Source organism: Chelonoidis abingdonii, chromosome 9, assembly GCF_003597395.2.
Source record: "Chelonoidis abingdonii isolate Lonesome George chromosome 9, CheloAbing_2.0, whole genome shotgun sequence".
Classification (NCBI taxonomy): domain Eukaryota; kingdom Metazoa; phylum Chordata; order Testudines; family Testudinidae; genus Chelonoidis; species Chelonoidis abingdonii.
Genome location: NC_133777.1, coordinates 16,148,193 through 16,173,956, shown reverse-complemented (window position 1 = coordinate 16,173,956; position 25,764 = coordinate 16,148,193). Strand labels below are relative to the sequence as shown.

The 25,764-nt window shown below is 43.9% G+C and overlaps 1 protein-coding gene across 1 annotated transcript; it reads right to left on the bottom strand.

The window, feature by feature from the left end:
- Positions 1 to 15,070: 15,070 nt before the first annotated feature.
- On the bottom strand, positions 15,071 to 24,502 carry LOC116837616 (zona pellucida sperm-binding protein 2-like). The gene is made up of 18 exons (XM_075069051.1): positions 24,456 to 24,502; positions 24,297 to 24,373; positions 24,002 to 24,085; positions 23,831 to 23,925; positions 23,177 to 23,335; positions 22,197 to 22,241; positions 21,782 to 21,946; positions 20,869 to 20,965; positions 20,600 to 20,781; positions 19,195 to 19,324; positions 17,991 to 18,172; positions 17,823 to 17,914; positions 17,590 to 17,714; positions 17,008 to 17,197; positions 16,084 to 16,219; positions 15,910 to 16,006; positions 15,312 to 15,398; positions 15,071 to 15,204 (listed from the first exon to the last, which is right to left on the bottom strand). Exons 1-18 carry the CDS (start codon positions 24,500 to 24,502, stop codon positions 15,071 to 15,073), a joined length of 2,124 nt encoding a protein of 707 aa, XP_074925152.1.
- Positions 24,503 to 25,764: the final 1,262 nt, after the last annotated feature.

Here is a 25,764-nt window from a genome sequence, read left to right as displayed (position 1 = left end):
GGTGACCAGAGAGCCTGAAAAGGTATGCTGGGATAAGTCCTAATACCCTGGAGGCCAATTACAGCGCTGGTGAGTGTCCACACCTGATGACCAGTGCTGCATCAGCAGCGCTGGATTCGCTACACCCGTAGCGGACCCAGGTGTACAGCCAGCGCTGCAGACAGGGAGTTGCAGTGCTGGCTGAGCTTTGTAAGTGTGGACACCTGCTAAGTTGCAGCCCTGTAACCCCCTCACCAGCACTGCAACTTGCAAGTGTAGCCAAGGCCTTAGAGTGAACCTCCAAGAGGCTATAGAGGATATTTGTCTCCTCCCTGCATGAACACGAGACCCATAGAGAGTCCCCAAAGGAAGTGCAGAGCACTGCCACAGCAGCTGGTATGCACATGCACACACACTTCTGCATGGGAAGGGGAAGATCTGGACGTATGGAGAGTACGCTCCAAGTCCATTTTAAAGCCCAGTGAAGTCAATGGACAGTTTCCCATGCTTTCACTAAGTTTTGATCAGAACTCTTGAGCAAACTTGAAGGGGTGACCTGGCCCCAGGAGTCTATGCTTTTCCTATATATTCTCGGGTTTACATGCCTCCATTTGTCTGCACAGTTGAATGTTCAGCATTTACTCTCTGCTATACCTTCACCTTCTCTTTCTCCACAGAAACAAATAACTAGACCATGTCATATAAGACTTTGTCACTCAACTTTGACAGCTGCTAAAACAGTGGTCGGACTGCTTTCTCCAAAAACAATGTGTGGGTATATTCCACACCTGCACAGAACTTCACACATCATGATCCCACACATCACATGGCAGAGGGCATTATTAGCAATTAAAAAGGTTTATGCTTTCCTCTTAACTTTCCCTTCAAGGTCCTGAAGCTCAGCTAGTGTAATTTCCTTTGAAGCCAATGAAGCAATGTTGATTTATACCAACTGGGGATCTGGCCCTAAATGATCTATTTACTTGTGCCTTTTAAACTGATTTTTCATCCTAAATACTTGATGCGAGTCAAAATAACGAGTTTTAACTTTGACTGCAGATGCTAACCAGACATGGATTAATTTCACTCTAACATCCTTATGATTCTGGCCTCTGCCAATTCATGAGAGCCACTATTATTTTAAAACTCTCTGCTGGTGTTTTTTGTTTGTTTGTTTGTTTTAAATGTCACCATATCATCAGTACCGTATCATCACTAAGATTAACATGATGTCTGACCTGGGAAAGTTAGAGTGCTGATGGCTGGTACAGCTCAGGCCAGGTGTGCCTTGATTATTACTAGAAAGTATAATGCTTCAGATTGCTCTGTGATAAGAGTTCAGTAAGTAAAACAAATGCCCTTTGTTACAGAAAAGAACACTGCTATTTGAATGTTGCACTATTTGTGAGACTAGATGATCACAATGGTCCCTTCTGCCATGAAATCTCTGAAAACCAACTCATGGCAATATTAGACACTGTTTTCAAAGGTCAGATTGTTTTAAAGCACTTGGAGTATTTACTGTATCCCAGGGCCGCCCAGAGGGGGAGGCAAATGGGACAATTTGCCCCAGGCCCTGGGCCCTGCAGGAGCCCCCATGAGAATATAATATTCTATAGTTTTGAAACTTTTTTTATGGAAGGGCCCCCCGAAATTGCTTTGCCCCCAGCCCCCTGAATCCTCTGGGCGGCCCTGCCGTATCCATCCTATTTCAGTGGCATTAGATTGGTTTAATTAATTGACCAGGTGTACAGTCACATAACCATTACTTGTAAAGAGTGAAAGTAGGTGGCTATATCAGGAGGTGGGGGGAGAGGCACATTCTTGCAAGTAGATATCAGTGACTGTCCAGTTGCATGTTTATAAAATGTTCAAAAGTGACTTTGCCATCCAGATTATCCAGTCTTTACTCTCCCCTCCATGACAGCTCTTTTGTGATACAGCACACAGTTAAACAGCAAGATGATGGCTATATTCTGCATCAGGTAATACAAGAAGCAGCATTATGAACATCAACTTCTCTGCACTGTTTTCCCAAAGTCTGTTCGGTAAGAGAACTCCTTGGGGGAGAAAGTGTCCCATCATGCTCATGAAAGGCAGAATCAAAGATTAGATGTATCCCTGCACTGCCGGGTGTGACTCATGTCCACGCTTGGGTGCATGCAAACCCACGTGAGCATCCACAGTGCAGAGCCACACACAACCCATACCTGTGCAACCATGTCCATGCAGTTACATGGGGGCTAGGGTTTCTGGAGGAGCATATCCCAGGATGCTGAGTGCTTCACTAATTGGAGCCATTCTAGGAATTGCTTTGCAATGTATTGTGGGAGAAGTTGTCTGTCCTTCCCAGGTCTCTGTGCAGAAGTGTTCTTAGCTCTCCTCATTTCTGTCCATTCCAGCTGGAACCACACTGTGGATTTAGCACCAGTGGGTGAGACATTATTGCAGAGTACAGACAAAGGCATGGAAGAGTGGGAGGATATTTCAGTAGCAGTCTCTGACTCTTGGAAGGTGGTGGCTGTTCTCAGGAGAGTTCATTTATGACACTCTGGAGACACTTGTTATATGCTGCAGTAGCTCAGGATTGCCCATGAGTAGCTCAGCATTTCTGGTGTAGGGCAGCTAGCACAGCATGGTGGGGTCATATGGTCATGCAGACCTGGGATGACTAGCAATGGCTCCAGACCTTCATAGAGCAGTATGAAGAGCTTGCATCTACTTCTCACTGTCAGTACACACACAGGAGGAAGGCTGTACCAGTACAGAAGCAGGTTGCTATTTGCATCTGGAAACTGGCTGTGACAGGATCCCTGCAGTGCAGCCTGGGACTGTAGGACTGCTGTGCCCCCTTAACTATCCAGCCTGGGCTGTCTCTCACAATGCTCTGCTAGTGACGACCTACAGGTGTTGTCACTCAGCACAACAGCATGTGGAGCCCCGTATCCAGCTATATTGCATGAATGCTCCCAGATCCACTCATGACTCACACTGAGAAAGGCATCAGCCAAATCTCCCCAGGTTCCAGCCTTGTACCTCACGAATATACCGTCTTGCACTGCTCAAGATGAGCAATACATTTTTATTGATTGGTTCACCATTTCATCGATGTAAAGTGGATATACACTAGCCTTTGCAAACCTGAGCAATCACCCTTACCAAACACTTCAGGCAAACTCACTGGTAAAGATAAACAGTTAAACAAATGTATTGACTACAAAAGATAGATTTTAAGTGATTATAAATGATAGACAAAAAGTCAGAGTTAGCTACCAAAATAAAATATAAGCACACAAACTAAACTCTATTAGACTAGGCAACAACTAGATTAAGCAGTTTTTCTTCACCCTACTGGATATTCCAGTCCTTAATATATGGGTTTATCCCTTAAACCTGTGCCAATCTCCTCTGTTGGAGTCTTCAGTGTCCTTGCTGCTTGCAGCATAGGTGGGGAAGGAGAAAGGCCTGGCATGTAGCCACTGTGTTCTTTTTTATACCCTTAGTCCATGTGCTTGGAGAACACAAGTCCAGGCATGCCTGGTGGGCATTGCTGAGTCATAAGGTGAAGCAATACTCCCAGTGTGTCTCCTGAGAAAGAGTCTTTGAATTGTAACTCCTCTGCTAGACAATGGCTGGTGATGCCTGTACAGCACCCACCCAGGCATTGGTTACCTCACTTGTCATTGTCTCTGGAGAGCTAGTATCTGGGTGCTTCCCCAACCCACCACATATTTTAGTTACAGCCATACAACACAATTCTCACAACTTCATATGCCCTACATCCCTTGATTGACCACAAAGGCAGGTTCGTGAGCAACAGCATGAGGTACTAGAAAGGTGCACATGATGCTGCAGTGCTCAGGATATCTGTTTGGACAAGCAGGGACCATATTCCCTCCAAATAACACAGTTATCAATGTAGTGTCTGTGTCCACTGTCATTTTAGGTGACCCTGCTTACTCCCTACTTGTCTGACTCATGAAACTGTGCCCTGATCACAAAGCATGTAGCAGAAGAAGCTGTAATTACAAAGTTAGATGTTTGTCCGAAACATCTTTCTAATCCCCAGCATCATGTATCAACTGGAAGGCACTTTTTACACCATTATTTTATTTCAGCTTTGGAATGCTGTCTGCAAAGACCTAAATGAAAATAGCGTTTGATTCCTCAACTATGCAGCTGCAGCACAGCAAGAAGGCAAACACTTTTAACAGCAGCCACTGGGGAAGCTGCCCACACAGGAGGCATTGATGTAATTTTTTTAAAATGTAATTGACTGGACCTGTATCTGCAAATAAAGATATTTGACATTAATTTAGAGTAGGAAACCCCACACACACTCTGACAGGAATAGCACTACGGTTGAGAAATTAAACCCAGAAAGTCAATTCTGGTTCCAAGAGCAACCCTTCCTCCCCAGCCTTAGTCACATGTATGCAGATAGCGGTTTAGTAGCCTATAGTGATGTGACAAACATGACCAGAAGCCTGGACAGACTTCCCTGTGAGGAGGTGAATGAGAGTGAACATGATCAAGTTAAATAGTGAATGATACAGAAATGCTATCCTGCGCCTTCCTATTTCCCTTTTCATAGGGTAAGAACAATAGGACAGGCAATTAAATTGAAAGGCTGCGAGTACAACATGAATTTAATTAAATACTGGTTTTTTACACAATGCATAGTTAGCCCATGGAACTCATTGCAACAAAGCCCAAGAGCCTAGTAGAACTGAAAACAGATTAGACATTTCTATAGAAAAACAAAAGCATCCACAAGTACATTAGATGGGCTAGATCAATCATTTTTAAAGAAGGGTTAAGCCCAAGCCCTCATATTTCAGGGCCTCCAATGGTCAAACATTAACTGGGAAACAGTGTGGCCCAGTGGATAAAACTCTAGCCTGTGACTCAGGAAAGATTTGGGTTTATTCCCAATTCTACCTCTGGTTTGGTGGGTGACCATGGGCAAGCACCATTACCACTATGTGCCGCAGGTTTCCCAGCTCTTGGATGCAAACCTCTTTCATAGCACACTTGGAGATTTACAGATGATGAAGGCTCTATAAGAGCTAGATGGGATTAGTAGGAGTACTAACTGAGAAGCTTGAAAAGAAACTTCCCCTACGGGCATATTATTACATGTGTGTTCATTATCCGGAGTCAGTGCACTAAAGTCAATATTATTCACAGGCTGTGTACCTAGGAGCAGAGCCTGCTCTATTGGGTTTGGTTTGAAGAGTGACATGCTTGGTTTCATGATTAATTACTGGAATAATCTCAAGTAAGAGACTGCTGTTGATCTATGAAAAAAACTGCAAAAATTAAGCACATACAACAGTGATTCTCTAATATGCTACCAGTGACAGTGCATCTGTGAACCTCAGAGCCAGAACTCCAGAGATAGATGATGACCAAACAACAGATACAGCTAATAACCAGAGCAGAAAAGAAGGTAGTGATGGATTATATGGCACATTTCCAGAATGAAACACTTGGTTCAACGTGAACAATAACTGATTATTAACTAATTAAAGACAAAGTTGGACTTTTGATATTCAGTATTAGATCAGAGCATCACAAGCTACGGGGTGCATAAAAAAACTATTCAAATATATCAAACAAGATGCATGTGAAATAAACAGTATATACTACTTACTCTCTGCTCTCCACGGGAAAACCACTGCTCAGGAGCAGAATTCTCCTCCCACATGCTTTTTCCCACACCCATGTCCCTCACACATCTTGTTATTCTGCTCTGATCTTGCCTTAATTAGATAATAAACTACTCAGGGCAAGGACTGTGGGGTTTTTAAATGCTTACAAGGCATCTTACAAATCTACTGCAAGTGAGGAAGGAGTAATCATAATAACATAATTGTTCCCTGCATTTAACTCTTCTTCTAGTCATTCATCTTTACCTACCAGATACTTGTTTTACCATTATACCTTTCTCAAGCATACCAGAAAAGAGGTTTTTCAGCACATATTCACTAACATTGAGTCACACATTTCTGATTAGATATTTTAAAGGCATTTTAAAAGTACTTAATTGTAATGGGACTTGGGCATTCACCCATAGGCAGCTTTGAAAATCTCAGCCTTTTTGTCTAGAGGAAGCACATGGCTGGAATCCAGGAACTCTTCAGCTGTAGCTGAACAGGCAAAGCACAACTTATCTGCCTTAGTTTCCTCGTCTGTAAAATGGGGACAATCATAGTACATCATTACTTACCTCAAAGGGGTATTAGAAAGATTAGCTCCTGTTTGCACAGCATTCTGAAAATGGAAAGTGCTATAAGAGCTAAGTATTATTAAAGCCCATTATTACTTCTGAGGGTTGCAGGGGGATATGGATACAGATTTGATATGGATTTCTCAATTGTCAGGGTCTTAGAAAGCCAAGGGTACAGCTAAGCAACCAGGGAAGGCACTGTCCTTCCCAAACAGCCTCCCCTTCCCCATGAGACAGCTTCACTTGCTTGCAGCTGCCATCTTAGGGGAGGTGCACTCAGGGCCATCCTTAGGTTTTATGGGGCCCTACAAAGTATTATTAAACTGGTGTCCCTATGCCGGATGGCAGCCCAAGCTCACAGCCTGGTAGGGGAGGGGGAGGAGGGATGAGATAGCAAAGGATAATGAGATGCCCGGCCTGCCTCATGGTGGCGGAGAGTCACATGCCCCGCAGAGCTTCCATACCTCGCTCCCTGATCTTGCAGAAAATGGACATGAAGAAAGTAACTAATTTAAAGAGCACTAATAACATTGCGGCATAAAAAATGTTCCAGCCTCCACAGGTTTTTTGAGGTATCCTGAAGGGTTGGTCACGAGATTTACATTTGCAAAAACTTCCGTAGTAAGGGTGAGTAAGCTAAGCTGTCCTCCGCTGAATAACAACATCTACATATAATGGAATTACATGCATGCAGCTCTTCTCTGTTTCTACATTTTTTAATCAGTATTTCTAAGTGAATTTATATTTTAAATGTACCTCAACCTTAAGCCCGCATTCCGATTAACCTGACATATGTAACCTCACTGAGACAAGACGTTATTTTAAAATAAATTCAGAGAAGCTTTCATGTCATGGTGTCAATAACTCAACTGTTCATTGCTTATTAGAAAAACGGGAATTAGTAATTTACTCTGTGTCGATCTCCATAACAAGAGGAACGCATGGGGTATGAGAAATTTCACCACTTTTAAAAAAATCATGTTTCCAAAGTCATATTCAGGGGTTATAAAACTCAAAGGATTTTATGTCTTACATAACACTGGGTAGTGATTTTGCTGAGGGTCTTCCTTAAAACTAGCTTATCGGTTAGTCGAGAAGGAATAGAATAACGGGAAACTCTTTCGTCCAAGCTACCTCTGGAAGGGTCGAACGCGGACTGTTGTCCTTTAAAGGGCTCTCCTTCAGTGGGATGTCGGGGTGGAGACGGTGGTGATAGGGTTGCTATGAACACGAAGACGTGGGAAGACGTTGGGAAGCACTCTTTATTTTATTTAACTATAGTAATTTAAAGTGTCTTTTAGATAGAGGGAGGTTCTTCTGAAAGGATTTATTCCAGAACAACTCCCTTGGTATGTCCTGAAGCATCCACGCATTTAAGTGTAAAGCGTGCTTGTGCCATCTTAAAGACCTCCTATGCAAGCATTTTTTAGAAATAGTGATCCTTTATAATCTTCACCAGCCTCACTAATGAAATATATTTTAAAGCAATTTTAAACTGACGGTCCTGTAGACTGACAGTGTTCCTCTGTGTAAACTATTTACATTCCATATGCACAGTGGTTTTTGTCTCATGTTTAAAAGTCACGAAACTGATCAGAGCCCTATAAAATTTAATAAATTGGCAGTAAGCTTTCGTGACAGCTCGATGAAAATGGGTTCTTGCCACAAAGCTTTGTATGCCCAAATAATTTGAATATAAGTCTCTGAGGTGCTGGGTAGAGAGTAAACAGGGACTATTCACTTGAGCTGTCGTAGATATACCTTGGAGGTCTAGCAAACTGTCCTGTTAATGCTTTATTAACCCTTGAATGTTCCTTTAACTCCAGTTTCGGATGTTGTGCTAATAGGTCTGGCCATCTGCTGGAGGTATTTTGACTTTTAACTACTAGATTCCTTCCCAAGGAAGACCCACCAGGCTAGAGCAGCCATCTGTGGGAGCCTGCAGGAAGGGTCAGAACAGGGATAGGAAAAGAAGAGGGAGGACGCTAAGACCCAGTGGTGCCCCAAATTTTCAGGTGCCCTATGCAGCTGCCTATGTTGCCTATGCCTAAGGACGGCCCTGGGTGCACTAGCCTGTAGTCCCTATCCAGCATTAGCAGGCCCATTCCTCTTTCTGTATCTTCAGAGGGATTCTTCCACCCTCAGTCCATTAAGAATGGGCAGCATGGGGGATCTCCTGCACTCTCTTTCCACCAAGGGGTTTCCAGTTTTCTCTCCCATTTGTCCTTCTCCTGAAATCTGGGAGAGGTTTAGGTTTTTTCCATCTCTTTAGGGTCCCTGCTGTGATTCCCCCAACCCAGAGAAATCACTTTCCCTCCCCTCAGTACATTTGTTCTCCTCCTGGTCTTCAGTCAAATCCTCCATCAAAGTTCAGGCCAGGCAAACTAACTCCACTTCATCCTGCACATGACCAGCAATCTCCAGCTTCCCCAGAGAAAGAGGGACTGCCCTTACATCCCTGAGAGCAGGGCTGCATCTTTTGTCCTGTTCCCAGGGTTACTAGCACCATCTTGGGGGGAGGGAAGGGAAGAGTATCTTGGGATACTTCCTACTCCAGCAGGCTTGAGTGGGCAATGGAGACCAGGATGGCCCATGCCCTGCTTTGCACAATGCTGCAAAGGCGGGAGGTGGCTCTGCACAGACCCTGGCATACTGGCCAAGTCTGTGGCTGCCCAGGAGGGGTTTGAAAAGCCTGAAACTGTTCTGGTCTGATTGTGACTTTTGGCAGCTGTGTATGCAGTGGAGTCATATAGGTACATAAATAACCTTAATGTGAACAGTCTCCAGATAGCAAAGCAAACTGCAAATCCAGATTAGTAATAGGGAGTGGGAATAAGAGTTCCACCAACCTTACTAATGTCAAGAGAAGAATAGTGTGTGGTTTAATGGTGAATTGGATGCTCTAAAAGCTCAGGTCAGGTCAATGTGACCAATAGCACTGTGAGTAAAATAGAAAACATTTTTTACGGGTGCTCTTCTATCATTGAGTGAAAATGTTTTCTAGACCACTTTTGTTCATGCAGGATATAGATATAACAGGACATATCCCACCACAGATATTTCAGCACAATACCACATCAATTCCACTAGGGAATGATGCTTAAAAATCAATGGCCTGATATAGCCCAATATTTTATGCTCTCTGCTCTTATACAGCCAGCAGAGGGAGCACAAGTTTCCTAGCAAACAGCTCTCAGAGCAGGGGTGGGTGCCAACAAGAAAGTCCACGAAAAAGTCTCATTAATTTTAAGATCCACTAAAAACATTGGGTAGCTGGGGGAAGGGAGGATTATATGTATGCCAAATGGAAAAGGGCATAGTTATTACAGAAGGCAATTTTGTGTTTTCTTAGAGTAGTTTAGAAATAATGGGGAATAAACTAAAGCTACTAAAAACATTTGACTTTTAAAAAAATGTCTCTTTTTGTTGTTGTTGCCATGCAATCCTGAGATCATTCTGCTGACTGGAATATTAAGTGCAGCTCTACTTGGAAAAGCGACTCCGTAAAAATGGCACATGTTTAACTCTCAATAATCCCTACAGTAAATGTGCTTGGTTTAAAGATTTTTTTTCTAACTTCTAGGCCTGTAAACTCAACTTGTAAATGAAATTTGGCCTGGGTTCTTTCCTTTCCATGCAGCAGCACCTGTACTAAAGGTTCCACAGGTCAAATCCTGCCCTCAGTAACATCTGGGCAAGTTCACTGACTTCAGATTCTGCTGTCAATGCACAGTGCCTTCCTGGGTTGGGAAACAATGCAACTGATTGGCCCTGTAATTTGAACTTAATGATGAGACTCAGGGAAGAATAAACTCCAGCTCACTGTCCCATAGCTGTGTTGGCCCTACATGGCTAACAGGAACTAAAAATAGTAAAAATATTGACTCTGAAATGAGCAGATATCTATCTGGTGACACACAAGGAGCAGATCCACAGACTAAGAAGGGACTGAAGAAGTGAGCTGTAGCCCACGAAAGCTCATGCTAAAATAAATTTGTTAGTCTCTAAGATGCCACAAGTACTCCTGTTCTTTTTGTTTTCACAGTCACTTTTCAGAATAGTCCTGAATCTTAAAGGCAGTTTTAGAGGTGCTGGATGAGTTGGAATTACTAGTTAACATTAAGAAATGGATTGCAGTAACTATTCTAGTGGCTAAAAGAGTTATTTTAAGAAAATGGAAATCCGCAATTCCTCTCTCATACAGATTGACTGAGTGAGTTCTTACTACTGCATTAATAGACATGCTTAGAAAAATACCAGGATGTCTGGTCACACATGAAACTATTGTATACCTTTGAAGTTTATTATATATTAGTCCCTGATACTCATAGACTATGTTCTCACTTATTTATCTACTTCAATAATTAATGCCTTGCATGACCTTTGGGGGGGGGAGGTTCAGGTTTTGCAAATAACGAACATCAAAATACATGAAGTTCAATGTTTTTATACTTATATTTTACATAAAAATGAAGTTAAAAGGGCAGTTTTAGATGCCTATTCTAATCACCATTCTTGACTTTTAGATGTATAATGCTCACATGTGTTAAGGAAATACCCATTAGAAGATGTCACCTTGTAGTACTGCAAGCAAGAGCTTTCTACTGCTGAGGACTAATGTATCAAAAGCCCAAAATGAAGTACACAAGACCAAATGATAGAAGAGGGAGCTGGAGGCTATGTGGGATTAATTTCTTTGATATGCATAAAGTTTACATCACCTCAGGGTCACGATTCAGCATTTCCAAATCCAGTAATTTATTGTAATAATCTAGGAGTATATGAGGGTCAAATGTGATCCTTCAAAACATATAACAGTCACTTTCTTGTGTAATCCTGGGCAGGACAAAGTTGGTCAGCTGCAGTGTTTATTGCTGGTAAACAATCAAACTCAATTTATCTGTCAACATACATTTTGGAGCAAACATCCTAGCTTGGTGCAGTCATTCTTGTTTTTAAATATTTATGTAGGCAAGTTAGAAGTGGGCTCAAGGCTCCTGGCAATTTCCCCCTGGTCATGAAAGCTAGGCACCCTGTAATAACTCATGAGATAATGCTATGAATGCATATAGAATGGGGGAAATGCAGCTGTTGGGTGAACAATGTACAATATAATGCTTTGCAGACAATAGGTATGAAACATCCAGTGCTTCTGGCTGGCCTGGCCATATCGCAGCAGTAGCCATGTTTGCTTTTCAGCATTGCCAGCTTGTGGGAGCCTACTCACTCTTCTAAATGTGAACTTTGCCATGAGGAGTCTGGATTAATGTAATGCACTCTAGCTGGGGACATAGGTGCTAGAATTAGGGGTGCTGTAGCACCCCTACGCTTGAGGTACTTTCCATCATATCCAGGGTTTACAGTTTGGTTCAATGGCTCTCAGCACCCCCACTATACAGATGGTTCCAGTACCCCTGGTTGAGGCTCAGAAACCACACCAACCACAGAATACTGTGACCTGTTTGTTCAAGGGTATTTCCTTCAGCCCCGCATGGGGCTTTAGTCTGCTCCAGTGCTGTTTTGATCTACAGTTATGTCCTGAATACCTCAGGGACCACCTCTCTGCCTGCATAGTACAAGATCAGTTAAAGCTGGGAACTGATATACCAAATCAGCTGAGTAATTCACATACTCTAAAGCAACAGAGTCCTGAGAGCAGGGGTAGGCAACCTATGGCACAGGTGTCAAACATGGCACTTGAGCTGGTTGTCAGTGGCACTCACACAGCCCAGGTCCCGGCCACCAGTCTGGGGGGCTCTGCATTTTAAATGAAGCTTCGTAATCATTCTAGAATGTTATTTTATAACTAAATTATTGTTGTATGTATATTATAGACTTTTATAGAGAGACCTTCTAAAAATGTATTACTGGCATATGAAACCTTAAATTAGAATGACTAAATGAAGACTTGGTACAGCACTTCTGAAAGGTTGCCAACCCCCGTATTAGAGCATAAGCTTTTCATGGGTGAATACCCACAAAGTTTATATTCCAATACAGCTGTTAGTCTATAAGGTGCCCCAGGACTCTTTGTTGCCTTTTTTTTTTTTTTTTTTTAAACAGATCCAGCCTAACACAGCTACCCCTCTGACACTTGGCACAGTCTAATATCCTGTCCCTCACAGGGGGAAGAATCCAGGTGATCGACTGTTATGGCGTAAGTTGCTCATAGGTGAAGTTTCTTCCTCATATTGGACAGTCAGTGATTGGCTTATGCCTTCAGTCACGAGGGTTTGTGTTCCTTCCAAAAATGTGATCTAGCCTCTCTAATGCAACAGCTGATGTTCATTACCCACAGAACTGCTCAATGCTTTTCTGAAGGTTACTAATCTTTTGGCCTGACTGATAGCTTGTAGCACTGAGTTCCACAGATTAATTATGAACTGTGTAAAAAAAGCCATTTACTTTTTTTCAGTTTTAAACTTGTTGCTTTTTAGTTTCACTGTGTATCCCTATCTCTCACTATTAGATACTACTATTCACCCTCTCTCATGATTTATTTTCTCTATACTATCTGTTATTGTGGAGTTGCTCTAGCATGTCTTCTCTAAAGAGCCCCAGCTTTTTCAGTCTCCCCTCCTTGCCTCTAAAATTGTGAGAACACTCATCAACAGCTGAGGTGATCAAAAGCAACTAAATTGCCATCCAGCTGGTTTCATCACAAGGGAACTGAAGTCAGAATGTTTCTAGTGAGCAGCTCTTCAACTACAGTATGCACTCATTTCAGCACAGCGCTAGCAGAGGCTTGAAGAATGTTTTCAACTATTCTTATTATATATGCTTGCATTGTGCTCTAATGCCTCATCTCAAACTTTCTCCAAAAGCTCCCCTTTTTAGAAGATACAAATGCTGTGAAAGTGAGCAGGTGGAGGCAGGTGCTAGTGGTAATGAACTTTTTTCCCCTCTAGTTTTCTTTAAAAAGCATAGGCTGTAGTACACTAGAAATTGATTACAATAACTTCCCCAACCCTTGTGTCAGTGCCCTAAATCAAACAGTTTGAAATAGCCACCTTGAAATGTTTCAAGTTCTTGATCTGCCATTTGTATCATACTGGCATCTTGTTCCTGTAGTACAAAAGTTAAAAACAACACAAGCCTAAAACTTTAAGTGACTGTCAGTTGTAGATAAAGATTATCTTGCTTCAAAAATGAAGCCTCATACCTCAACTGCTGACAACTTACACTCTAGTCCCTGCCTTGGCTCCCTGATTAATATCAAGTTCAAATGATGCTTGACGTACAAAGCAGCGAAGAGCTTTCGTGGGTGAATACATCTGACAAAGTAGGTATTCACCCACGAAAGCTCATGCTCCAAAACGTCTGTTAGTCTATAAGGTGCCACAGGACTCTTTGCTGCTTTTACAGATCCAGACTAACACGGCTACCCCTCTGATACTTGATGTACAAAGTTATGTGCCAGAACTCAGTAGTTTAGAGGATATTCTGGTAACATCTTAGTTTTACAGAAAGAAAAATAAACTAAAGTTAATGGTGTAATATTAAAGACTTACTGATTGGAATTTCTTAAATTCCATATTCAAAAATAAGCTATTTGATCCTAATAAATCACTAGCACTGCTTGGGTTTGGAGCTTACTTATTTTATCCTCATGTCCTTTTTAAGTCTGACATGCTATTTTATACTTTAGTAGTGTTGTGCACAGCATGCCAGAAGTAGTAAGACAGTATTGATTTAATGCTAGAATATTCATGTTGGCAAATTATGTATTCCTCCAGCTTCGCTATAGGGGTTGTACTTGATTTCTATAACACTGTTAATGATTGCCCCACTTTCTGCAAGTATAATAAATTTTATCTACTGGTATTAGGAAAGACAGAAAGTATCAAGCTCAGAACACAAGACTGTCAATTTTAGTGCAGCGTACAACATACTGTACATATGTACAGACTGTCTGCCCCTGTAGATGGCTTGTCATAATCACTTCCATCTGTACCCTGTCCATTAGAGCACATGGAATTAACTACATGGCAGTCTGCTGGACTTCTAGAGACAAATTCATGTACCAAGAGCAATGGCAGGGTCACTTCTGGTTATGAAGTGCAAAGAGTAGCATTTGCACTATGGTTAATAGCCTTGCTGGATTCCAACATTAGTCTCTCACCATTATCACTTAAAAAAAGGTATGATCTCCTAAAGGAGAGTGGAGCACTGATCAGTGCTGTTTGCTTGCTACTGTCTCTTCTTTCCACCCTCCCCCTGCACTGCTGTAGTCCACAGGTGGATAATACAGCAACAGCATTTAGGACCAGCTGCTGTGATTCTTTGAGAAAAGGAGAGGGGGAGAAGAGGAAAAAACCTCAGTGGAAGCCCCCCCCCCCCATTTTGCCAGTAGAATAGCTTTTACAGGAAGAGTCTGGGCTATCTATAGTGAAGCCAAGCAGTCAGGAAAGAGTAGGAGAAAAGGTAAGTGAAGTCTTAACGTAGAGGCAGTCTCAGGGATTTTCACCATGTTAAAACTAACATGTTACAATCCAGTGTAGGAATCTGATTTGGATTTCAGTGTAGCAAAAAAGAGAGTCAGTTAGCGACAACTTGACCTAACGTGAAATAGTGGATGCCTCCATGCCACTTAATCAGATAGTAGGGGGCATCTGTAGGGTAGAAGAGTAAATACTTATGACAATTAAGGAGCATCATAGGGACAGTTACCATTCTCATGCAGCATGGTCCTAAGAGATTTTGCTGCCTGGGCTATGATATCTCCCCCGAATCCAGGCTTTAGATGCTCATTGTTGGTTTCAGTTGAAGGATGATAGAAAAATGTTACCAATTTTCAGAATAAGATTCCACTATGAACTAATGCATGTAGCAGTTTATTTCACTACAAGTCATTTAGAGTCAGTTTACCATTACAGCTTTTGTCCTCTTCAGATTAAGGAGAGCCACTGACAGCAATGAAGTGGCCATCAGGCAAAGGATCACAGTAGCTGCTATTGCAACAGTAGTCCATGCTTCTCTCAGTTGAGTCTCCTCTATAAAGAGGTAGAGCCACAAGTTAGTGACCAGAATAGTTTCTTCAATAAGCTTGAATTAGTACTAACATGCAGTTAGGTAAGGGAGAGGAACATTTGTTCCATACCTTGAGTTGAAGGCCATTCATCTGCTACAATGATAACAGGACCAGGTAAGCTTGCTACACCAGAGTTCTTTGCTTGTATCACAACATCTGAAAGAGATCAGTCACCACAGATGAGTCTGAGTAATGGATTTCCATGTACTAAGCTAACTGTGTGTACTCAAGTTCTGTCCAGAGAACAGAAATTAAAGGTCTACAAAATGTGACTGACAAAATAAAATACTGGGTTTTGTTGTGGGGGTGGCAAGACAATTGTGGGGGTACAGAAGACAGCTTTATACAACTTGAAGACTGTTTAGAGAGACCAATAAGCCATGGGTGTCAATGGAAGCCAAGAGTTTTTAAATTAGACATTAGGGAAAAAACAAAAAACACATGACTCCAATAAGGATAGTTAAGCATTGAAGCTAGTTAACCAGAGGGTTTGCAGAATCTGTCCCTGGTGGTTTAAGGATGGTCAAGATAATACTTTGTCCTGCCTCAGTACAGGAGACTGGACTAGATCACCTTTTGAGGTCCCCTCCAATGCTACCTTTTGTAGTTGTGATTGTTAGTCCATCACCATGGTCAGACATTCTAGTTGTCAGTGATCAGATCCTACCTCGTTTGTTTCTAGCCAAGAGGGGACATCTTTGTGAACACAGAGGGGAATCCAGATGAAGTCTGTTACAGAGTAGAGCACTGCAGTGGAAGTATACCTAGAGCAAAGGTGCAAGAGAGACATTTAGCACACAGGAAGCCCTAGCATTTGCTAGTGCAAGAGGGATGTACTTACTAGGCTAGTGAGAGCCTTGTCGCCCGCTACAAAGGCGAAGGTCTTCACTTCAAATCTCTGGCGATAGTTGGGATAGCTGACTGCAAGGCCCACTGGATGAAATGCAGTTCTGTAGTTATCCAGTTCATAGTCACATCTACAGGAGATAGATGTATAAGGTCATGGGGGAGAGGAAGGCAACTTTAGGTCAGAGTTGAAGTCAGGTATAGGCTAGAGCCTTGCATGGCCGGCTTTAGCAATTTCGCCACCCCAAGCACGGCGGCATGCCGCGGGGGGCACTCTGCCACTCTCTGATCCCACAGCTCCAGTGGACCTCCCACAGGCGTTTCTGCGGACGGTCAGCTGGTCCCGTGGCTCCAATGGAGCTGCTGCAGGCGTGTCTGTGGGAGGTCCACCGGAGCCGCCTGCTGCCCTCCCAGCAACTGGCAGAGCGCCCCCCATGGCATGCCGCCCCAAGCACATGCTTGGCACGCTGTGGCCTGGAGCCGGCCCTGGACCCTTGACAGTTAATGAAGCAAACCTTCCAAGTTTAATATTTAGTCTGTTGCCTGAGAGATCCTCTGTACTGTTTCAGAGATCTGTCTGAACTTGCAAGCCTGCATTAGCACAGCAACTCATTTCTAGTCAAGACATTTAGAGAGTTTGAGTCACTCAGTTGTGAGCCATTATTTGAGTTAGTTGGAATTTACATTTTAGTCACTGAGCATGTGTGCACTCAAATGACCTACACTTTTTGATCAGATCTTAAGCAAGTAGCAACACTTGGTGCCTTGGTCCATGTACTGGCAGGCTCCTTACAAGTCACATTGCTCTCATTACTCCAACAAGCCTTTGCATGGTATTTCAGGGAAAGGAATTTCTTCCCCAACACCCTGCAGTAAGGCTGGCCTGCTCACATTCCTGCAGCACTTGTATTATACCTACCCATCCACAACAATATTCCACCGGGGCAGAGAGCTTGGATCTTGGGATGTTGTTGCCCAACAGTCATCCAATACCAGTTTGATGTTGGGGTCATTGCGGTTCAGAACTTGCACTTCCAAGAAGAGTGGTTGCCGCAGATATTTCACAATAGGATACTGGTCATCACTGTAGGGCTCCAAGTAGGAGCCATCTGAAAAACCAAGTATGGTAGAGTTAGAAAGCCCAGTACGCAAGAGGTAGTAATTCTTGCTGGAATAAGCCAGCTACACAAGGAAGTCTGGTGTATACATAGAAGGCCACAGTTAGTGAGTGGAGTTATTTAGTTGAACTCCTTGCACGTAGAGTAAGCCTCCTAAATTGACTAGATCACACCACTAGATTCCTCTAAAGCAAGAGGCTCTATTAGACCTGGCAGACTGGGTTTATGTCAGAGACCAGCAGTGAAGGATTCATGGATCCCCAGGAGACTTGCTATCCAAGTCTACTTCTTTGGATAGTAGGGACTGAAGAGCTCCTTTAACTGTGGAGGGAGTCACTTTGTTCTGCCCTGGCCATAAATTTGCCGCTAGATGTGAGCTTTACCTGGATAGATCAGCAGGATCAAGGAGAGAGGACCCTGGTTTATTGAAGAAACTGGAGGAGGGAGACTGCTTATCCTTACATTCAGTGATTCATCACCACTTTTGTAGGTGCACACTACTGTCAGCCTGAAAGACAGAATGCTCAGCATCTCAGCACAAGGTTAGGTGGCAATTTGAACAGTCACTTTGCTTAGTGTTGTGGACCAGCTCTCACTGGCAGAGTTGCAGACTGACCTGAATTCACTGTCCCTAGAAATCCTGCGTGGTGGTAGATCTGCCCACAAGGCACGCACTTCATTCTCATAAATTATCCTCTCGCCTTCAAACTACAGGGGATACAGATGTGTTAGTGACTGTCCTGCCACAGGAGCTCTATTAGCAGTCACTGTCCTGGACACTTACCCTCTGCCTTGTCCCACACTTGTTCAGTGGGACATGAAACTGAACCATGTCATTTGAGGGAGACTTGAAGACTGGTTTGCATGTAGGATCTCTTAACCTGATGGTATCCAAGTCTAGGGCTGGTTTGGTCCTCTCACTGAGGACTTCAAAGTCCATGTAGCCATCCTGAGTGCAGACAGCAGCTGAAACATTCAAGGAGGTTGGCATGGGTTACTGTAGGGTAACTCCAGTACATGACACTGTGATGAATGTCCTGCCTCAGTTCAGTGAGGAACTAGTCTTTTAGCTGAGCTGTGTGCATGCAAGGGCCCTGACTACCCGAGGTTGTCCTGCACCTAACTGGATTGTTCCTGGTCTCCATTTTGTATAGCATGATCTGGAGGGCAAAGATCCTGCAACAGCTCATGCCAGGAAGCTCAAGGACCCAGAACTGCTTACAAAGCAGTGCTCTATTGCTTGCATGAGTGGGAACCAAAAAACTGAGGCTAGGCTGGAAACCATCCCATTAGGAGTTGTTTGGGGCAGGCTAGGTAGGAGAAACTAGTATGGTGCCAGGTCAAGATTAGTGGCTCTCTAGTTCAGAGGGACAGCTAGTGAAGTCTCTTCCTCAGGAGAGAGAGCTAGCAGCTGCTGGGGAGCCAGAAACTATGGGAAAAGCTTCTGAGATGTTCAGTTGTAGTATGTGGGGCTGCCTGCCTGCCACATTGCAGGGGGAGGGGTGGAGGAGGAGGAGGAGAGCATTAAGTTCATTTGTGTTCCCTGCAACGTGATCAGACATGAAGACTCCCTCCCACCTCCAAGCAGTGGGTGTCCAGAATACCCCAATATGTAACCATAGACATAGGCCTGAGACCCCCCACCAGCTAGGGAGGGGCATCCATTTTAGATAGAATAGTGTGACTTGGCAACTTTATACTGGATGCCATTAGTTGCTGAGAATCACCCTACATGGTAATTTTTGCTTGCCAGCTATTAGGAGCTTACACCAAATATAGCTACACTTTTAGCCATATGTTGCTCAAGATGGACACCAAAACACTGCAACCTACCACCAACTCATGTTCTCCTGTACTGAAGTGGGTAACATCCATCCTCAGTATTTCACATGCCAAGCATTGGATCCCTATGATGAAGTCTCATTTGTAGGCCAGTACTTCAAGGATAGCTGAACCACCACAGAAGCTGACAGATGCACGTGTCTTACCTATTGGTGCATGTTGCTCACAGGGACACTCTGGATAAGTCACCATTGACACCATTTCTCCATGGAAGTTGAAAGTTAACCTTAGAGATGCCATGTATGACTGAAGTTCTAAGCAGTTCTCCTCATACAGCTGGAAGAGAGGGAGGCAGGCCACAACAACATTTGTTATCAAAGACAGTTGACACTCAAAAGGTAATTTTAGTCATGTTTGCCATTATGTCACCTTACAGGTGACAGCAGACTTTGGTTCAGCTCTGACAGTCATTTAACCTAGACTAGTCTAGCCAGAAGATTAGATAAAAAGCAAAATGTTTCTGAAGTAGGAATTTGTAAATTTTAAGTCAGTTTGATTTAAAGTGTCATCTTTAGGAAATTGATATTTCCAAAGTCCAAAACTCAATCTTTAAGCATATATTTGGGTCTGCAGTCCCAGACTAAGCAGTCCAGCAGCCTGGGTTCTTGTGACTAATTCGTTTGTAAACATCAGAATACAGCATGCTAGGTTCTGCCCTCAGAGCCACCCCTGACCCAGAGATCTCACATAAGCAGGTGAGAAATGAAGGACTGTGGCAATGGTCGAACATCTGCCAAAATGCTGCTGAAGTTCAGCAGCGATGCCTCTTGATGACCATACTTGTTGGTGGCAAGTGATGTCATCGAGAGGCATTGCCACCAAAATTCAGCAGCATTTTGGTGGCATTTCTGCAGATGCTTGGCCGCCGGCCAGGACATGGGCGCATTTAGAAAGCCCTGTGGGCACCATGGCACCCTGGGCACTGCATTGGGGGCTGCTGTATTAGACTAAACACCTCTCATTCTATTGGGGTATTCCAATTTCTTGGGAAGAACAGATCATTCCAGGGATAATTGCCAGCACAGTATTGTGGGAGTAGCAGACAAAATTGTCTGTCCAGGCTAGCATAAATGGCAGAGCTGGTGTCATGTCACCAAGACAAGGGCCAAAACAAGTAGCCCAAGTTTGATGCAGTAGCAAGGGGTAGTTTGTCAGGAAACATTGCTTGAATGTTAAGCAAGGAAGGTTTTAAGCAGATACATTTGGAAAGAGCTGGTAGAGAGGAGACTTATCTGATCTCCATTACTACAATATGAGTGGCTGGGGGGGGGGGGGGGGGGGGAGTTTAGTGATCTCATATGAAGGTTACTCTGAATATTTGGAGATGGCCTGGTTGTGACAGTTAAACCAAAATAGAAAATCAGATGGCAGCCAAATGATAGTAGCACAAAAGCCTACAGTCTAGTCCTATGGCTTGGAATGGACTCTGCTGATAGGACAGCAAACCTGATTTTGTAGTTAAGCCTTTTCTATTGTAACTGAGATACAAAAAGATGCAATTATGACTATGCCTAAAAGGAGTCAAATCTCACTACAAACTAGTAGTCTTACTCTGGACTTCAGGATTCTTCTGTTGATGTGCAGCTTCACTCCCCTTCTTGCATCTAGAAGAATTCCATTTGCTTGGAGTTGGTTCATGGGAATGTTTCTGTTTTCTATGCTCACAGCTGAGAGGATCCCTGGGAAAGCTGGGATGGCAACAGTCATGTGTGTGGAGTTACAGGTTGCTGGGCCTATGAGAATAGCTCTGTTAGTTTCCATAGAAGAAGTCCGTCTAGGTCAGCAGAGGGGCCAGCTTCCTCTGTGAGAAGAAGTTTTACCTGGTGCACAGATCATTCTTGATTCTACAGTTAGTCGCTGGTCAGGAGGCCCATATGAAAGCTTGAGTGCCACAGTATATAACGTCTGGTTGTCTTGCTTCAGAGGACAGACATGGTTGAGAACAAAAGGTTATTCACAGTGAGGTTCCCAGTGCCAGGTATATTAAAAATATAAATGAGCTAGGCCAGGGGTAGGCAACCTATGGCACAGGTGCTGAAGGCAGCATGAGCTGATTTTCAGTGGCACTCACACTGCCTGGGTCCTGGCCACAGGTCCGGGGGGGGGGGGGGATCTGCATTTTAAATTAAGTTTCTTAAACATTTTAGAAACCTTATTTCTTTTACATGTTATATATTATAGACTTACAGAAAGAGACCTTCTAAAAATGTATTACTGGCACGTGAAACCTTAAATTAGAGTGACTAAATGAAGACTTGGCACAGCACTTCTGAAAGGTTGCCGACCCCTGAGCTAGGCTGCAGTTCTAAAGAGATGTAAGACGTTATGAGAAGTCTTGCAGGGCACATTAGCCATTTAAATTGCTGTTAGACAAAAAGCCACAGGAGTAATACACTAGCCATCTCACAATACACTACACAGAACAGTTCTTGGGAAGGATGTACAAACTCCATTCTAGGGCCTTATGCACCACTTGGTGTCATAGCCAGAAATCAAGCTGCAGCTGTTGTCAGTAGGCATTTGAGATCTCACATTACATGCAGTCTGTCATTCCATCTGACAATGGGCTAATGGACTGCACATAGAGTCAGACTAATCATTTCTCCCAATAGCTCAAGAATGGTGAGCCTCAGAAGTGCCAGAGTTCTTATCACAGTTTCTATTTATAGACACCATTATTTGCCTACAGCAAGTTTTGCCTTTTGGCCTCCAGAATGCCTCTTGTGCACCTACCTTGTAAGAGGTGACTCCAGTAGCACCAAAAGAAACCTGGAAGATTAGGTTGTTGCTGTCAGCTAGGAATGTGTATCCTTGCTGCATGGCTTGCTGAAGGCTTAGCCTGTGTGTTCTTGTTCCATCATCTATGGACAGTATCCAGGCCATCTGAGACTCTGTAGTCTGCAATTTGAGACTTCTAGTTAGTCAGGCATAAGGTTTTCCATTAAGAACAATAGCCCCCCCGTTGCTCTATATCTTGTAGTATTAGGACTGCTGTGAATGGCGCCTTGGCAAACCAACCCTAAAGAGATGCTAAAATAGCAAGCTGGACCCTTGTGTAACCATCACCAATGTTGCCTCTAAACTGCTGCATGTAGAAACTGCATGTTACTTTGAGCACCCTGCCCCCACTTTGACAGACATTCCATACCGTGTATTCATCTGCAAAACCAGGAAGGAGTCTTGGAAATACAACCTGAAAGAGAATGTGACAGCAGCTGAATGCAAAGCACAGTTCAAGGAGATTATGATGCCAAGGCAAGCTTTCCATGGTGAATGTTACAAGGTGCCTCTGACTGCTGACAGGAATGGAAGCTTTAGGAGAGTCTGAGGAAGTATGCCGCAGTGGCTAGAGGCCTGGCTTGTTTCTGGAGGGACAAGGAGGGGAAGCAGGAAAGGTTTAGTGAACTTGTGCCCAGGTTGCAAGGCCCGCTCCAGGGTTTTTGCCACCCCAAGCAGCAAAAAGCGCTCTTGCTCTAAGGCAGAGGGCAGGAGCAGCACATGGCAGGAGGAGAGGGGGTAGAAAGGAGACAGACAGCTGCAATTCCTAGCCTGCTGGGCAGCTGCTGCACAGGGAACTTAGGGGATCGAGGAGCTGATATGGGGGCTGCCGGTCCACCCTAGTTCCAAGCCCCCACCAGCTAGCTACAACAGGCTGCTCTTCCTGCAAGCAGTGGACAAGCAGGCAGCTGCCAAATGATCTTAGAAGGGAGCATTGCACAACTTTAAATGAGCATGTTCCCTAATTGATCAGCCACAGAACAATGTTAACCAGGACAACTTTAAGTGAGGAGTTACTGTACTGATTAGCCAGTAGAGGGGCTATATAATTCAGGAAGCAGTGCCAAGCCCAGCCAGGGAAGCCATTAGAAGTACACAAACGATGAGGTAAAGATAACTGGCAAGAGGTTTCACAAATAAGACTAGAGTAATTTTCAAACTGAGTCTTCGCAGAGATCAGGAAGGGGAAAAGTCCATTATCACCCTGCCAGTCAGTTTTATTTCCTTACACCCAACACCCAAAGAAGAGAGTTGGAAGACTTATCTAAGATTTGAGCAGAGATGCCATTGAGTTGTCAGACTCATCTCTACAGCTAAGCTTCCAAGGGATTATTAAACTTCCCCACTTACTGCCATGAAGTCTTTAGTACAGTTTGTAGCGCCTGTAAATATAGTAGGCACAACTTCATCTGCTGGAAGAGCATCACAGCCAATACTGAAGGTTACATTCTTGTCCCTTCCAATGGTCTTGTTGAGCAGCAGCTCTATTCTCAGCTGGTGTTGGTCATCCTATAGCAACAGAACACATTGGTCAGAGTAAGATACAGTGGCAGTTTTACATTGCTAATCTGAGGCAAAAATCTAGCAGTTAGAGCCAGCCTTTACAAAGGCCACATGTTCAAGCTGATGATTTGCTTCAGCTGAAGTTGCTGTCTTAAAAAGTTGCAGGGTTAGTTTTAAAGAGTTACTGTATTTGCCTCCTTACTCAAGGAAGGAATTTGATTTGTTGAGAGCCATTTTGATTAGTCATTATATATAAGAACCAACTCAGTGGGTGCTGTGGGGCTGGAACACCCTGAGGGCTGAGGGGGAAGAAGAGAAGAGATGAGATATGAAGTGGTGGAGTCAGGAAAGAAAGTCTCCCAGGAAAGACAGATGATGCAATGTTGTTGTAGTTGGGTATGTAATGTACCACTTTATTTTTGATCACACTGCACTGGTAATAACTGTCATTTTTATAGCTTATCTCAAGTGTATGTTCCCAAAGCAGAGGGACAGTTATACCTCTAGTCTGGTGCAATTCACATACAGAGCAGTTAGAGTCAGCCTCTCATGATCCACCGTGTAGTCACAGTCTACAATCTCTTCACCATTTGCATCTACAAAGAAGAAACTTGTCAGCTATGCTGCTAGAAGTCACCCTGAGAACTCAGCTAGACATGCAGCAATACATACCAACTACATGGACCTGCCAGAAGTTGCTTCCAAGCTCTCTGGGAAACCCAATCAACATTTTGTCATTGTGACAAGATACTGTCCCTACAAGAGGAAATGCACAGTTGGATATCAACTCCTTGCAACACAGAGAATAGTAGACAGTATACAGACCACTAGTATGATAAAACCTACTCATTCCAGCAAATGGAGAGGAGTCATTAGTATGAGCACACCCCAGGGTCATTAAAACTATTAGATCAGCCTAGAGATAAGTCAACTACCCCCACCATGTTTAGGACAATGCCCTGGTTACCTGGGAAGTCTAGAGCCATGGAGCTAGTAACACTAGCTGTCAAGGGCACTGTAAAGCAGCCAAGCAAAAGAAGCAGCCTGCAAACAAAAGAGAAAATGTTCAGAAGCCACACAGCAAACAGAACCCACCCTGTACACAACCCTAATCCCCCTCCCTTACCACATGCTGGAAGAAAACCAGCCTAGTTGCAATACAAGCAACCTCATAGCTGAGACACAAACCACCCACATGAAGACACCAACACAGCTCACCTCATACTGAGATGCAGGGGTTATATAGGATGGGTAGCAGCCCCAGAATAGGAGCAGCTCTTGGAAAACACTTGGGATGCTTTCTTCATCACCTGCTAGCAGCTGACTCTGAGCCTGACGGTTTGCACCTGGCTCTGCTCTGTGCTACAATCAGTGAGGAGGGGGTGGGTTAGGGACAAAGCTCCTCTTTCAAGGGGATTTTATGCCCCTTTGCACAATTTGCTGTTCCCCTTCACTTTTAACATTATTTTGATATCCACTTTTCCTTTCACCTTACTCTTTCACTGCCTTTCTCCCTCTGCTGGAAGATGGAACAAAGTAGCTGACAGGGCTGGCTCCAGGGGTTTTGCCGCCCCAAGCAGCCAAAAAAAGCAAAAAAGAAGTGGGATAGCGATCTGCGGCAATTCAGTGGGAGGTCCTTCGCTCCAAGCGAGAGTGAGAGTGAGGAACCCTCGGCCGAATTGCTGCCAAATACCTGAAAGTGCCACCCCGCTCCGGAGTTGCCGCCCCAAGCATCTGCTTGATAAGCTGGTGCCTGGAGCTGGCCCTGGTAGCTGATGAGCTAGAAACAGATAAACACTTTGTGTTGCAGCCTTAAGCTCCCCTGGCCCTTTGCCCCTTACCAAGGAGAACACTTGGCACTGCTGGGCTCTTCTGCCCACTAAAACAGCCTTATGCTCAGCCAGGGGGTTTGCAAGGCATCCTGCACTTGGGAACTATCCTCAGTAGCCCCTGCTTGGGAAATCTACATTGCCAGGATAGTTCTCTTCAGGAGGGACAGTTTGTCCAATATCTAGTTTGCCATAACTGTCACCAGTGTGAATGAATCCTCCCAACCCTCGGGGAAGTAGAGGAATGGTTGTAGGATGGAGCGGGCTAGAAACACATTGTTAAACCCCATTCTAGAGATGAGGAAAAGTGAGACAGAAAGAGGTCACGTGATTTGCCCAAAGCAACTTTTTAATTAGCATTTGCTTTATGGTAGCACTTTGTCATCCCCCCCGTGATCAGGGCCCCATTGTATTAAATGAGGTTGAATGCAGTGAGAAACAGTCCTGGCCCAAAGACTTCAGAGTCTAAATAGACAACACCAAAGAAGGGTGGGAGAACGGAAGGATTATTATCCTCATTTATACAGACAGAGAGCTGTGTTACAGAGTGATTAATGCTAAAGTCACACAGGAAGCTGAGAGAAGGGCTAGTATCTGAACTCAGGT